At 41.9% G+C, this 16,707-nt stretch overlaps 1 protein-coding gene and 1 pseudogene across 2 annotated transcripts in view; one reads left to right on the top strand and one right to left on the bottom strand.

Annotated features, from left to right (window-relative positions):
- Positions 1 to 8,491: 8,491 nt before the first annotated feature.
- On the bottom strand, positions 8,492 to 14,658 carry LOC149747603 (chromobox protein homolog 3 pseudogene; annotated as a pseudogene).
- Positions 14,659 to 15,159: 501 nt separating this feature from the next.
- The window catches only part of SMCHD1 (structural maintenance of chromosomes flexible hinge domain containing 1), a 128,968-nt gene continuing 127,420 nt past the window's right edge, over positions 15,160 to 16,707 (top strand). The window contains exon 1 of one of the 2 annotated variants that reach the window (XM_089894951.1): positions 15,160 to 15,714. In XM_089894951.1, the coding sequence (XP_089751077.1) occupies positions 15,529 to 15,714 (186 nt within the window). In that variant the 5' untranslated portion in view covers positions 15,160 to 15,528. The remainder of the gene's footprint in view (positions 15,715 to 16,707) is intronic. The other variant, XM_022551508.2, reaches the window with a different exon arrangement.

The raw sequence follows: 16,707 nt of genomic DNA, 5'->3' as shown, positions 1-16,707 counted from the left end.
GCTTTGGAATCAGATAAATTTGGATTTTAGTCCTGGCTCTGTCAGTTACTAGCCATATGACCTTGGGCAAGTGATTTATCCTTTATGTCTCAGTTTCCTCAATTCTAATACAGGAATAATATTTATCTAGCAGAATTAATTGATATAAGTGCTTCAATCACTTAATGAATGACAGCTATTAATACGATAACATTCATAGTAGGAATATTAATCCCTAATATATCAACTGGGGTTTTTATTTACAAGGAAAAGAAACTATCTCTGGCTCTTTTAAAAGCAGAAACAGGAACTTCCCTGGTGGTCCAGTGGTTAAAATCCCATGCTTCCAACACAGGGGGCCTGGGTTCGATCCCTGGTTGAGGAACTAAAAATCCCACATGCTGCCTGGCATGGCCAAAATTTTTTTAAAAATTAAAAAGGGTAACCTGGGACAAAGTGAGAGAGTAGCACTGACATATATACACTACCAAATGTAAAACCGATAGCTAGTGGGAAGCAGCTGCATAGCACAGGGAGATCAGCTTGGTGCCTTGTGACCACCTAGAGGGGTGGGATAGGGAGGGTGGGAGGGAGACGCAAGATGGAGGAAATATGGGGATATATGTATATGTATAGCTGATTCACTTTGTTATAAAGCAGAAACTAACACACCATTGTAACGCAATTATACTCCTATAAAGATGTTAAAAAATAATTTAAAAAAATAAAAGCAGAAACGGTATTTTTGACTAGGCAACTGTGTAGCTTGTAGATTTGCTGGGAGGCTGGCAAACCCTACTAGAAAATTACTTGGCCAGAGCATAGTTAACTACATGAACAGGTCCCATGAGGACACCACTGCCCCTTGCACAGCGCGCACCACTCCACACTGGGCGAAGGGTGTCTCTGTTGCCTTCATGAGCTGGACGCCCCATTAATATCTGATTGGTCACATGGGTGTACCTCAGCAGCCTGGGAGACTGGAACAAGTTGCTTCTGGCACTGGTAGCCACACCTTCAGTTGGTGATGTGCCCTGTCTGACGCCTAGATTTATATGATGGGGAATTCTCCAAACATAAGAAGGGATAGAGAGGCTGGGTAGCCAAAAATATGCAAGTATGCACCACACTTCCCAGGGAGCCACATGTTTTGGAGAATGGTTTGATGCCTCTCTCTTTCACATGCCACACATCCAAATCATTAGCAAATCTTTTAGCTTCCCTTCAAAATATATCCAGAAGCTGACCACCTCACTTCAGCTCCACCATTACTAGCATAGATCAAGCCCTCTTATCTCTTGTCTGGATTATTGAATCAGCCTCCTGGCTGGTCTGTTGGTTTCTACATTTGGCCCCTTACAGTCTGTTTTCAACATAGCAGTCAAAGAAGTTCTCTTTAAAAATATGTCAGGGGACTTCCCTGGTGGTCCAGTGGTTAAGACTCTGCGCTCCCAATGCAGGGGGCGTGGGTTCAATCCCTCATCAGGGAACTAGATCCACATGCCACAACTAAGACCTGGTGCAGCCAAATAAATAAACAAATATTTTTAAAAATTATGTCAGACACCCCCAAAAATAAAATAAAATAAAAATATGTCAGACCCGGGCTTCCCTGGTGGCGCAGTTGTTGAGAGTCCTCCTGCCGATGCAGGGGACACAGGTTCGTGCCCCGATCCGGGAAGATCCCACATGCCGCGGAGCGGCTGGGCCCGTGAGCCATGGCCGCTGAGCCTACGCGTCTGGAGCCTGTGCTCCGCAACGGGAGAGGCCACAACAGTGAGAGGCCCGCATACCACAAAAAATAAATAAATAAATAAATATGTCAGACCCTATCACACCTCTGCTCAAAGTCCCCCAGTACTTCCCATTTCCTTCAGCATAAATGCCAGAGTTACCATGGTGACCTATAAGGCCCTTCCCATTATTCCTTCTCTCCCCCATTTATCTGTCTGTTTGCATCCTGTATTACTGTCATAATGCCACCCATGCTCAGAACTCAGGATCTTTGTACTTCTTTTTCCCTCTGCCAGGACCATTCGTCTCATAGACCTTTACAACTTGCTCCTTCACTTCCTTCCGCTTTCTGCTCAAATGTCACCTTATCAGAAAATGTTCTCTGATCACTATATAAAACTGTGACCCTCCAGCCCCTGGGACTCCACATCCTTTGAAATTCTTATCCACAGCACATTGATTGCCACCTGACATTCTGTATATTTCATTGTTAGATTGTTTTCATCTCCCCCTGTAGATATGAGCATGGGGAAGATGGGAACTTTGATTTGTAACTTCACCATCTAGTTGGCGCACAATAAGTATCTGATGAGTGAACAAATGATAATAGATCTTTAATAACTGTCACTTTACTGATCATGTGAATAAGGTATAGTCTGTACAACATGGTGTCTGCACAGAATGTAACACTGTTGCCAAAGTTATATTTTTAGAACGGATCATATTATGCCACTCACATGTAGAAAATTTTTCTATTGCTTCTGACTGCTGATAGCCGTCCTTCTCAGTTTGGGACATGAGGGGATGGAGAAGTCACAGGATAAAGCAGCACATCATTCTAGTCCAGAGGGTCAATTTTGCTTTTAGAATTTGGGGGAGAACATTTCCAACTTTATTCCTCTTAAAAGTATTGCCACATGCATGTACATATACAAACAAAATCAGCAGAATCATGTTTTCCCATTTAGTTCAGTTGGGTGAAAATCATGAAAACATAAGAAGGAGAAATTTTTATATAAGCAGTGAGTGCTCAGAAAATTTGATCCTTCTGTGCTGTTATGGAACCTGGTGTTAGTGCTGTAATTGAATCAGAATGCACAGGGTGCTTAAGAACAAGATGAAAAAGGGTTTGTGGCATCTCATAATGAGCACAGCTAAGTCCTTAATAGTAAGCAATACAGTCAGTTTAAAAAGCTTATAATGTACTCAGCTCCTTATTGAACCATGGGTTTTGCTGCCATGGAAATGCAGTTGACCACAATCTCAAGTGTCTCTAAAGTGAGAAAACACTGAGTAAGAAGAGGAGGAAGTCATCATTCTTGCAGTGACACTTAAGAACCAACTGCATGACATTCCTGAAGAAGAATAAGGTGGTGTGGTTTGCCCAATAGGATCTCAAAACATAATAAAGCTAGATAATTAAGACAGTGCAATATTAGCCGAGAGGGGGGGAAATTAACCAATGGAACAGACTAGAAAATCCAAGAACAGAAACATGCACTTATGGAAACTTGGTATGTGACAAAAGTTACACAGGTTACAGCAGGGAAAAGATGGATTACCTGTTCAATAAATGATGCTCGGACGACTATTCATTAAAAAAAGAAATTGGATCCCTTCTCAGTATCAGGCATAGAAATCAACTCCGTACTAAATAAAGACAAGTTTTTTTAATGGAAAAAATTTAAACTTGAAGAATAAAATTTGAGAAAACCTTGGTAGTAGAGGAATTCTTTTTTTTTTTTTTCCATGTGGCATGCAGGATCTTAGTTCCCCAACCAGAAGGGATCGAACCCGTGCCCCCTGCAGTGAAAGTGCAGAGTCCTAACCACTGGACTGCCAGGGAATTCCCAGAAATTCTTAAAAACAGACAAACGATAATGGAAATGATTGATAAAGTTAATCACATTAAGATCAAGTACTACTGCTCATTGAAAAATCACAGAAAGAAAGAGTAAATACAAGCCACAAACTAGGGAAAGTTGTTAATAAGACATATAACCAACCGAAGTTTAGTAGCCATGATATATAAAGAGCTCCTACTAATCAATAGGAAAAAAATAAACCCATAGAAAAATAAGCACAGAGCATGACCAGGCATTTCACAGAAGAGCAAACACAATTAGGAAGTAAACATATGGTAGGATGCTCAATCACATTTATAAGGAGGGAACTGCAAATTACAACCACAATGAAATACTAATTTACATCCAGACTGACAAATTTTTTTTTTTTTTTTTTTGCGGTCTGCGGACCTCTCACTGTTGTGGCCTCTCCCGTTGCAGAGCACAGGCTCCGGACGCGCAGGCTCAGCGGCCATGGCTCATGGGCCCAGCCGCTCCGCGGCATGTGGGATCTTCCCAGACCGGGTCACAAACCCGTGTCCCCTGCATCAGCAGGCGGACTCTCAACCACTGCGCCACCAGGGAAGCCCTGACAAATGTTTTAAAGTAAAAAAGCACTCCTAAGTGTTGACAAGAAAGTGGAGCAGCAGTAACTCTTCTATCCTACTGGGAAATAATTCGACATTATCGGGTAAATTTGTAAATACACATACTCTATGACACTTGACATATATGCTGTGCAGTATATCCATTGCATAAGAACACCAGAATACACACACAAATATTCATAGGAGCCTGATTTTAAAAAGGCCAAAACAAAAACAGAAACAAAATTTTTTAAAAAAGAGGCAAAAACAAGCAAACAAGACACCCAAATCCTGGAAATAATTAAAATGTCCATTGGTATGAAAATGGAAAAACTGTGGTGTATTCATATCAAGAAATGCTATATAGCAATAAAAAAAAGAATGAAACACAGCTACACGCATCAACATGACTGAATCTCACAAATACGTTGAGCAAAAAGGAGTTGCAGAAGAATGTATAAATGTATATGCAATATTTTTATTTATAATATGGAATATATATTATTTAGTCTTTGTCCACTGTTCCTGGCACATAGTCCTCAAAACCTTGGAATTTCTTAAGTGATAAGAATGATAATGGTGTTTTTTGTTATTTATAACAAGCCCCTTTCAACTACATCTGAGTTTATGTTAATGAGGGATACATCTGAGCTTATGTTAACGAGGGGATTTTTGGAAAGCCTCAAAAGATGGGGGCTCGTTGCCAAGGGAACCAGCTGGGATTAGAAGGTTGGAACTTTCAGTCCTCCACTGTACCTCCCAGGAGGGCAGAAGAGCTGGATATTGAATCAGTCACCAATGGCCAGAGATTTATTTAATCAATCTTGCCTACATAGTGAAGCCTCCAAAAAAACCCCCAAAAGGTAGGATTTGGAGAGCTTCTGTGTTGATGAACACATAGAGGTTCTGGGAGAGCGGAAGCCCAAAGAGAGCAGGGAAGCTCCACAGCCATTCCCCATACCTCGTACGATACATCTCTTCCATCTAACTCTTCCTGATTTGTACCTTTTCTAATAAACCTGTAAACTAGTAAGTAAATTGTGTTCTTGAGCTCTGTGAGCTTCTCTAAAGGATTAATTGAAACTGCAAAGAGGGTCATGGGACCCTCTGACTTATAGCCATTGGGTTAGAAGCACAGGTAACAACCTGGACTTGTGATTGGGCATCTGAAGTAGGGAAGGGGGCAGTCCTGTAGGACTGAACCCTTAACCTGTGGGATCTGACACTTTCTCTAGGTAGATAGTGTCAGAATTGAATTAAACTGTAGGATGCCCACCTGGTGTCACAGATTGTTTGATGTGTGGAAAACCTACACATCTGGGGTCAGAAGTGAGATAGTGTTGTGGTAGAATATTGAGAGCAGGGACTTCCCTGGAGGTCCAGTGGTTAAGGCTCTGTGCTTCCAATGCAGGGGGAGCTGGTTCAATCCCTGGTCAGGGAACTAAGATCCCACTTGTGTGGCTTGGCCAAAAATAAATAAATAAATAAAATAAAAAGAATATTGAGAACAGAGGACACACACACAGCAGGAGTATATTGTTTTTCTTTTATGGTATATAAATTCAAAAACATTAAAAAACCAAAGAATCTATTATAAACAGAAGGAAAAAAATACCTACACATTTCAGAATAGAGATTACCTCAGTAGTAGAGAGATGACATTTTGGGAGGGGTACACTGGGGCCTTCAAAGTAGCAGGAATACTCTTTTTCTTAAGTTGGGTGGTGGCTACACGTGTGTTTGTCTTTTAACAGACATCTAGATTATATATACTCTTATATATATATGAAGTAAATATAAAAATGTAAAAACTTCCCTGGTGGTGCAGTGGTTAAGAATCTGCCTGCCAATACAAGGGACACAGGTTCGATCCCTGGTCTGGGAAGACCCCACGTGCTGCCAGATTGAACAAGAAAATGTAAAGTCCTTGTAGAAGTACTGGCAGTTGAAGAGCTCAATAAGTGCTAAGTATTATTTTTTGTATATAAAGAAAAAATTCAACTGCATGGATTTTTGAAGGAAAAATAATCAGTGTTTTATAACCAAAAAGTGAAAACACAAACAGTTAATTTTTAAAATTTAAGATGTTTTTTCAAAGTTAGTTCCTTAGATGACATGGAAATTAAAGTTAATGCATCAGGATAAAGTTGGTAAAGGCCTATATGGCTAGAGGTATATCTTGAGATATTAACATATTCTAACTTTTTTTTTTTCTTCTTTTATTTTCCTTTAACCAACTCCCTACATTAATTCAAGAAAATAGCAGGCTCTGTGCTTTCTTGCCCCAGGAGAACTTTGATACAGACTGTTACTCTTGTAGCCCCCAAAGAACCAAGTTTCCCATATTCCAGCTTGTGCCATAGTCCCTTGTGCCATCAATCCAGGATGGCCCTGTGACCTGCCTTAACCAACAGAGTATGGCAGAAGGAATGCTGTTCCAATTCAAGTCCTAAAATTTAAGGTCTATAAGCTTCCACTTTTGTTTGTGCTCTAGGGGAAGCCAGCCCCCACGTAAGAAGTCTGACTACCCCTCTGTGAGAATCCCAACTTAGCCATGAGGAGAGGCATGGGACAGAGGCAACAGCCCCAGCAGAGCTCCTGGCCAGCAACCAGCAGCAAATTGCCAACCCTGTGAGTAGGGCGTCTGGGAAGTGACTCCTCTAAAAACTGCCCAGGCTGATACCATGTGGACCAGGTTCCGCCAAACCCTGCCCAAACCGTGAGCAAATAAAGAGAATGACTGTTTTAAGCCACTGGATTTTCAGGTAATTTGTTATACAGCAATGGATAACTGAAACGGGATGCAGAGTAGAAAGGATACTTTCCCCAGGGATTTTTTTTTTCCTAAAAACTTAAATTCTTAGGAGAATTCAGAGAGTTTTGGAGAGGGGATAGAGAAAAGGACTTTGGAGATGAGAAAAGGACTTAGAGGCATTGATAAAGTACCTTGAAGAATGATGAAGAGAGAAGAATTTTCTCCAGATTAAAAAAGATTCCTTTAGGCTGGTAGGAAGAGATGGTCCTCCCTACTCCCCTAAATAGCTATACAGTACATTTAGGGAGTTAGGATCAAAAGAAGGCTTGCAAGTGATTCCCCCATCCCAAGTGGCACAAAAGCAACAGGAAGCCACCAGATCTAAAGAGGGTATATAGACAAGGGTGAGCCTCTTCCGCTACCACCCAGAGCTTGGAACTTGTTAAAACTGGAAACAGGGACTTCCCTGGCAGTCTAGTGGTTAAGACTCTGTGCTTCCACTGCAGGGGCACAGGTTTGACCCCTGGATGGGGAACTAAGACCCCGCATGCCCTGTGGAGCGGCCAAACAAACAAAAAAACTGGAAACAGAAGGAGCCCCTAAATGTTCTCTACCAGTCTGGTAGATCGGGGCTCAGAGTCATAAACTGTATTACAGAAAGTGTTTTAGCTTGCAAAGTCTGAACTCATGTCACTAAAATTGTCCTTACATTTTCAGAAAGAAATATACTTAAAAAATAAATTTGAGAAAATAGGAGTATTTAAAAACTCACTTTCCATGCCCTTTATTTTTATTTTGGGGGAATTTAGTCTCATCAGCAAATCTTAACAAGATTTCTTTCCCCCCCTCTGCTTTCTGCCAACTATGTTATATCTGTAATGCTTTTTCCAACTGGTTTCATCACAGTACACATATAGCAATGCTATCCTCCAGATCAGCAGGGATTTCTGTAAGCTTCCCTTTGTTATGGGAGGGAACCACTCAGGGGCTTGACCACGTGACTAGTTTGGGTCAATGAGATCAGCAAACGTGATGCAAGTGGAACTTTGATAGGCACTTGCATATTGGAGCTTTTTCTATTGAAGTTCTGTGACAGCTAAGTAGGAAACCAAGCAATCCTATTAGAGATGACTAATAGAGGAACGTGAGCTTCACTTCTCAACAGCCTCAGCTAACTGCCAGCCATGTGAGTGAGGCCATCACAGACCATGCAGCCCCAGTCGAGCGGCCAGGTGACTGCTGCTTGTGACCTTAAGTGAGCACAGCAGAACTGCCCAAGTTCTTGCTCAGTCCAAGTTACAGAAACCTGAGCAAATAAATGGTTCCTATTTGAAGCTATTGTACTACGTTTTTTTTTTTAATGTGAAACTATTTACTGACCACTGTCCACCAATATTTACAATATAATAAGCAATATACAGTTGGATAACATTCTGATTAATACAAAATTAGTTTTTCCTGATTTCTGCTGAACCAGTAACACATATACTGAAAAGAACGAGCCTACATGTAAGGAATGGTTGGGTAAAGAAAAAACATGCGGATGACTAGTTGAGATTGCAAAAGTTTGTCACTCATTTATCCTACTGGGTCCAACATCTCTAATCATCTGATTAGTTTCATGAGCAAACAGACAGTCCAAGACTCATGATCTTTTAGTTAATGTAACATAAGGATTTCAAATTTTCATAAAGGAATGGTTCTCTAGAAGGAACTTTAAATGCCCATTAAAGCCTTGTTTGGCTAATTAAACACACCAGTATTTGTTTAGTTTCCTAAGCAGCGGGGAGGTTGTTGGTAGTGATAAAATTTTTCCTTTCAGGGAGTTTTGCAAATAAACTGTTGCATTTATATGACTATAGATATAGATAGGAATTCTGATAAGACTGCTTTAAATTGTCCAATTTAAATTGCTTACATTATATTTAAATTATCCAATTTAAATTGTTTATATTTAAATTGACCAACTAATTACAGAATCATCTATTTGAGTTGTTTTGGTTTCATCACCTTTGGCGGACCCTCATTTCAACCAACATATTCTTTTAGGAAAGGCTTGTTTCCTTTCCATAAGTACGCATTAATTTTTTTTTCACACACACACACTGTATTTTATTTTTACAAGAGATAAATAAACTGACACCAAGCATTGTAAATGGATGACCACAACAAAAGCAACAATGATTGCAATTACCAAACACGAAACACACTCATACTATGTCATAATATTGACATTCAGTCCAGTAATCCTCCACTGCAACAGCTCCTTTACTTTGCAGTGAAAATTGATTTGTGTATTTTTTGCCTCTGAGTCCTTGTGGGATTTTTTTTTTATTCAAACAGAAAGTCACAGAAATTAGAATCATTCTCATCAGTTCACTCAGTCCCATGTAATTAATTTTTTTTCATCTTGATCTTTTGTTAGCACTTTTATGAATTCATCAGTTTTCCATTAGCGTTCTGACAATGCTTATTCATTCAGTTCAGCCGTATAGTCAGTTACTAGAAACCTGTACTTGTCAGAGTCTTTTCCAAGAATTCCTTGAAGATGAAACCCTTTTATAGGAACATATTTGCAAAAACATCAGAGTACACCCAGAACTGTCTGCAAATGACAAAAGACTTAAAAATGACCACGGTTGAAGATTTGATGAAAGTTCATAATAATGCAACTGACAAGGAAATTTAGTTATTTCTGAGATATACATTTTAAAGTAATAACTAGAATTATGACTTATAACATTATACCAGAACATATAAGATTTTTAGAAATTTCATGTAATGTCTGAAACATTTTTATTAACATATTTCCATACAAATAACCCAAAGAAAGTTAGTATTAGTTGTTTTTTTGTTTGTTTGTTTGTTTATACTGCAGGTTCTTATTAGTCATCAATTTTATACACATCAGTGTATACATGTCAATCCCAATCGCCCAATTCAGCACACCACCATCCCCACCCCACCGCGGTTTTCCCCCCTTGGCGTCCATACGTTTGTTCTCTACATCTGTGTCTCAACTTCTGCCCTGCAAACCGGTTCATCTGTACCATTTTTCTAGGTTCCACATACATGCGTTAATATACAATATTTATTTTTCTCTTTCTGACTTACTTCACTCTGTATGACAGTCTCTAGATCCATCCACGTCTCTACAAATGACCCAATTTCGTTCCTTTTTATGGCTGAGTAATATTCCATTGTATATATGTACCACATCTTCTTTATTCATTCGTCTGTCAATGGGCATTTAGGTTGCTTCCATGACCTGGCTATTGTAAATAGGGCTACAGTGAACATTGGGGTGCATGTGTCTTTTTGAATTATGGTTTTCTCTGGGTATATGCCCAGTAGTGGGATTGCTGGATCATATGGTAATTCTATTTTTAGTTTTTTAAGGAACCTCCATACTGTTCTCCATAGTGACTGTATCAATTTACATTCCCACCAACAGTGCAAGAGGGTTCCCTTTTCTCCTCACCCTCTCCAGCATTTGTTGTTTGTAGATTTTCTGATGATGCCCATTCTAACTGGTGTGAGGTGATACCTCATTGTAGTTTTGATTTGCATTTCTCTAATAATTAGTGATGTTGAGCAGCTTTTCATGTGCTTCTTGGCCATCTGTATGTCTTCTTTGGAGAAATGTTTATTTAGGTCTTCTGCCCATTTTATGATTGGGTTGTTTGTTTCTTTAATATTGAGCTACATGAGCTGTCTATATATTTTGGAGATTAATCCTTTGTCTGTTGATTGGTTTGCAAATATTTTCTCCCATTCTGAGGGTTGTCTTTTCGTCTTGTTTATGGTTTCCTTTGCTGTGCAAAAGCTTTTAAGTTTCATTAGGTCCCATTTGTTTATTTTTGTTTTTATTTCCATTACTCTAGGAGGTGGATCAAAAGAGATCTTGCTGTGATTTATGTCAAAGAATGTTCTTCCTATGTTTTCCTCTAAGAGTTTTATAGTGTCTGGTCTTACATTTAGGTCTCGAATCCATTTTGAGTTTATTTTTGTGTATGGTGTTAGGGACATCTGTTTGATTTGAAAGGTTATGGCTTCAGGAAAATTTTCAGTTTAGCTTGAGGTGATCTATTTCCTAGGTTGCTCAGAATGATGGCATCCCAGAAACAACACGCACTTACTCATGGTTGTGAAAAAATGCCTTTTTTGTTTTGGTGAATGTAAAAAAAAAAAAAAAAACCCAAACCCAACAACAAGCATTTACGTATGTATTTATGTATACAGATAAAAACAAATAAACCCAGAATGGTCCTTGGGCATTTTAGGTTAAAAATAATAAATGGAAATTCTGATTGAGTAATGACTATGGAAATTTTGTCTAACATTTTAGAAAAGCTGTTCTCTAATGCAGAGAAAATAATAAACCATGGTATCAAACGTTCTGTTCTGATAAATGAAGCAACTACAGAAAGTTTTATTTATTCAAAGTAAACTGTGCTTTTGATAGAAAAAAAATAAAAACAAGAACAACTCAACAATTCCCTTAATACTACTCAAAATGAACACATCAAACTTGACTTTCATTAGAATGTAGTTATTTTTCATACTAATAAGTCATAAACCAAGACCAGATTTTTGTATGTATGTAAACAATTATTGATCATCTTCTGGACAAGAATGCCAAGTTTGTCTCCCTTTGTAAAAAGCAGTTAAAATTTGACAACACTTCATGTTTGCCTCTTCTACAGCATCGAGCCTGCTTCATCTGCATCTTTCCATCTCATGAGAAATATTAATTATCCACTGCTGTATGTAACACAGTTATTTGCTCAGGATCAAGACCACTGGCAAAGCATCTTGGCAAAGCAGAATCTCTTTTCTTCTTTGATTTCCTGTCATCAGATTCACTGTCAGATAAAGATTTTACTTTTGTGCCATCTTTTTCTTTACCAGCTTTTTCAGAAATAAGAAATACTTTAACTTTGAATGATCTCAATTTTCTTCCAGTTTTCAAGTATTGTTAGCACCTGTAAATCTCTTCTGCTGAAGGATATACACCACCTTCCCATTCACTACACATCAGTCCAATATTTCTCCCATCACAAAACCTTCAGGCTCTACCTCTTTGACTCATTTTAATCTTTTCTATTCTGTTTCTTTCCCATTTTTTGCAACACAGTTTTATTGGAGGAGTTTTTAAATTGTGGAGTTGAAGAGCTGTTATTCACTTTCTCCCAGGAGGAGGGCAGTGAGGAGTTGTACAAGAGGCCACTAAGTTTGGGGGTATGTTGTTTTGCAGCAAGAGATAACTGATACAGGGATACTTAAATATTTATACTCTATATGAAAAGATGGCTAAGGAAAAGAAAAATTACTAGTCAATTAAAGAGAACTAATTGTGGCACTGGGTCACTTCAAACTCTTATTCATTTGTGATGAAAATTAAAGAACAAACATCATCGATAAAAAAACCAAGGACCTACCGTATAGCACGGAGAACTATATTCAATATCTTGAAATAACCTATAATGAAAAACAATCTGAAAAAGAATATATATATATATCAATATGTATAACTGAATCACTTTGCTGTACACCTGAAACTAACACAACATTGTAAATTAACTATACTTTAATTAAAAAAAACAAAAAACAAACATCATCTTTCTTTGCTGAAAAAGTTATCTGGGGAGTTTCTCTCTGAGAACAAAAGTTGACTGGCAAATGTTTCAGACTGCCAAACTGCCACAGAAGACAGTGATTCAGAGTTGACCTCTCAAGAAGATACATATCTGTGTTTCCACCAATAGTTGCCTGTAATATTGTAGTACACTTCTCTGGCGGCATTTTGTATCTCTCCTCAGTGAGATGATCTTTAAATCTCTTCTGAAGACATACAAAGAGTTTCTGTTTGTACCCATGCATTTGCATAATTTAGTATTATAGAGAAATGAGAAATTGTCTTGATGATGAACTTCTAGCTCTAGTCCCAATTTGATGAAATAGGCAATTCATTTCACTCATTAAGATAGGAAAAACTTTTTTTTGTCATTTAAATCAAACACCATTATATAATGGACTATAACAAAAAGTTCACTTGAATTTGAAAGGTAAAATGTGAGAGGTCAAAGAAATCCCATAGGAGTCGGGGTTACTTTGGTCTCAGCTTTCCCTCATATCTCCCTTCAGGAACATGAATGGCATTTGGCCACATCTGGCCTCTTCCCAGTTTTATCTTCCACCATCTACTGTTCCATTCTCCCCACTTCCAGCCCTTATTATTTATGCTCCTCCCAAACACATGCCTTCACACTTTTGTTCCAACTGTGTGTTCCACCTTTAATACCTTATATGTCTAGCCAAACACACACACACACACACCCTACAATTCTGGAGCATCTTTATTTGGACAAGCAAATCTAGGTTTCTAACATACACCAATGATTAGTCTATCCATGTAATTAACCATGAAGGTTTTGGCAAACCTAGTAAAACGGAAAATATACTTTATCACCCAAACTTTTGAAGAATCAAAAAAATCCCCCAGTCTTAATGAATTTACATGTCACTCTCAAGCACAAAATATTCACTAAATATTTTAAGACCTGGAGAGTAAATGACTAAACCTAGTCGTCTAACAATGACAATATTATTTGTTGTTGAGTTAGGGCACTACAGGCCAGGATAAGGATATTTAATGAAGCGCAATAAAGGCTGTTACTGAAAGCGTAGTGCATGTTAAGTCCTTTGTGAACATCGTTTAACTTATTCCTAACAACTCTGTGGCATAGGCGTGCTCGTGCACGATTCTCAGCCGCGTGTTGGCGGTGGCGGAGGGGAGACATGTGCATCACATGAAAAGCTGCTCAACATCACTAATTATTAGAGAAATGCAAATCAGAACTATAATGAGGTATCACCTCACACTGGTCAGAATGGGCATCATCAGAAAATCTACAAACAACAAATGCTGGAGAGGGTGTGGAGGAAAGGGAGCCCTCTTGTACTGTTGGTGGGAATGTAAATTGATAACAGCCACTACGGAGAAAGTATGGAGGTTCCTTAAAAAGCTAAAAACAGAACTACCATACACCCAGCAATCTATTGGGCATACACCCGGAGAAAACCATAATTCAAAAAGACACATGCACCCCAATGTTCATTGCAGCACTATTTACAATAACCAGGTCATGGAAGCAACCTAAGTGTCCATCGAAAGATGAATGGATAAAGATGTGGCATATATATACAATGGAATAATAATCAGCCATAAAAAGGAGCAAAATTGGGTCATTTGTAGAGACGTGGATGGACCTAGAGACTGTCATACAGAGTGAAGTAAGTCAGAAAGAGAAAAACAAATATCGTATATTAACGCATATATGTGGAATCTAGAAACATGGTACAGATGAGCCGGTTTGCAAGGCAGAAATAGAGACAGATGTAGAGAACAAACATATGGACACCAAGGGGGGAAATGCGAGGGGTGGTGGGGGGTGGTGGTGGGATGAATTGGGAGATTGGGATTGACATGTATACACTAATATGTATAAAATAGATTAAAAGAATCTCCTGTATCAAAAAAAAAAAAAAAGCCCTTTGCGAACATTATTTAACTTATTCCTAACAACTCTGTGGCATAGGGTTGCTTGTGCACGACTCCCAGACGCGTGGTGGCGGCGGCGTTGGGTAGGCGTGTACATCGGGCAGATATGGTCGCCGGGACCCTTGGAGGCCGCGGTGACGTCACAGAACCTCGGTGGGGAGGTTCTCCGGGACCCGCTTTGTCTCGGAGGTCCATGCCGCTGCCCACACATAACCACTAGGAAATGGGACTGAAAAAGCGGCTCAGGGTGTCTCGGCGTCGTTTTTTTCCGCGTGGGGACCCACGTGCTCGTGGCGGGGGCAGGTCCACACCGCGAGGCCCGCGGGTCTGGCGCTTCCCACCGCCGCGTTCACGCGACCTGGTCCTGAAGTCGCAGCCGTTGCCGCGGCGCCAGGAGCTCGAAGCCGGATAGGCTCGGTCGGGGTTATGGAGAGGCGGGAAGGTACCAGGACCCTCTGGGCCGGGAGAAAACAGTCCCTCGGAAGACTCCCCACGCCGCTCGCGGGATAGGCTCTCCCGCCTCGGATACCGGGTCGCTCCCTCAGAGCGCCGCCGCCCGCTAGGGACCGCGCTTCCCTCCAACTTCGCGAGGGCGAAAGGGGTGGGCCCCGGGCAGCGGGCTCCGAAGCCCCGCCCCGGCCCGCGCGGATTGCCGGATTCGCCCCGCCTCCTGCGCGCCGCCGGCGGCCCCTCTTTCTCCTGCGCCACAGCTACAGGCGGCGGGCCTGGTTGCGGGTAGCGTTGCGACCTCGCCTGGGCGGCAGCGGGCGCGGGACCAGGCCTTGCAAGGAGCGCGCCGCGCGCCCCCTCCTCTGCGGGAGCGGTGGGCCGCGGAAGTGACGTGGTGTACGGGTAGGAGCTCGTTCGAATCGGTTCCCGGGTGATCCTCGCGCCTGCGGCTGCTCGGCCGCCGCCGCCGCCGAGGGAGGAGCTGAGTGCGCCGGGGTAGAGGCCTTGTGCCGCCCCGGGGGCTGGAGCTGAAGGCGCCGCGCGGATCCTGTACCTCGGCCTTTAGCGCGACGGCCGCAGGGGCCGGCGCTGCTGTTTTCTCTCCTCTTCCCCAATATGGCAGCGGCGGACGACGGCGGGCCCTCGGTGGGGACCGGAGAGGGCGACGGCGGCGACGGCGGCGACGGCCACAGGACGGTGTACTTGTTTGACCGGCGCGAGAAGGAGTCGGAGCTCGGGGACCGGGCGCTGCAGGTCACGGAGCGCTCGGACTTTGCGGCGTTCCGCGCTTCAGTGTGTCAGGTACGCTAAGGAGGGATGCGCGGGTAGAGTTTAGGTTGGGAGGGTGACGAGAAGCCCAAGTTGCTCACTGGGGGCAATAAACCTGTCACTCGGCCCCGGTCCTGCGGCTTTGGCTTCTCCCTCCCGGGTGCCCGCCATGCCCGAGGGGGGCGGGGAAGCCTGGGGCCGGTCCGGGCGCGGGCCTTGGAGTGCGGAGCCGGCGGTTGGTGGGCCTCCCTCTGTCCCGGCCCTGTTCCGGGGGTCGCGCCGCCCAGGCTTTGGTACCGCGGGTTTCATGGGCCCGGGGCGACCTTAGCCTCTGAGGCCGTGCAGCTCTTCTAGTCAGGAAAGCCACTTGTTTCTCTTTCGGGTGGAACTTTTGTTTTTGTTTTTTTAAAGAAGAGAGCGGAGTTCTCCCCGATGGCTCTGTTAGGAGTGTTGTGATAGAAGTTGTTAAATTCCTGGAGTCGATTTTCCTCAGGTTCGTTCAGTGATGCAGTAATTTCCTGGGTCGTTCTGTCAAGAAGGCTTGCAGGCCCGCCCTGGCGGGGTCCTTCCGTAGTGGAAGCACTTGATCTAGAGAGCTTCGCAGGTGGAGCTGCCCTTCTGGTTTCCTGCGTCCCCCAGCCCCCTGGGAGTTCCTGAACCACTCAAATGGTGTCCGAGGGTATCTGCGGAACACCAAAGGACCTATATACTCCCTGTACTAGTTTGCTTTAAAAGTTAATGATTATGTAGGCAAAGGCCTACCTTAAACTGGGAAGTCTTTTCTAGATCTGAGGTGTTGCTGGTGCTCGAGCTTCAAAGAAGGGGCATATTCGTCAGCTGCATTAACCACTTGGGGCTCTTTTTAAGCGATAGAGAACACTTAGCTTCCAAGGGAAAAGGACTTGGTGTGAAGCAGTGTTTTAACTTGAGCAGGCTGATGTTTTTAGTGCTATTAACTCTGTATACTAGTTGCTGAAATAATTGAAATCAAGACTCAGGGGAAAAAACGACTTGAGAGGAAGGACT

The sequence above is a fragment of the Delphinapterus leucas genome, chromosome 14 (genome assembly GCF_059928025.1).
Source record: "Delphinapterus leucas isolate spDelLeu-1000000601 "Yukka" chromosome 14, BTC_Dleu_Yukka2, whole genome shotgun sequence".
NCBI classification, from domain to species: Eukaryota; Metazoa; Chordata; class Mammalia; order Artiodactyla; family Monodontidae; genus Delphinapterus; species Delphinapterus leucas.
This window is presented reverse-complemented; position numbering and strand designations above follow the sequence as displayed.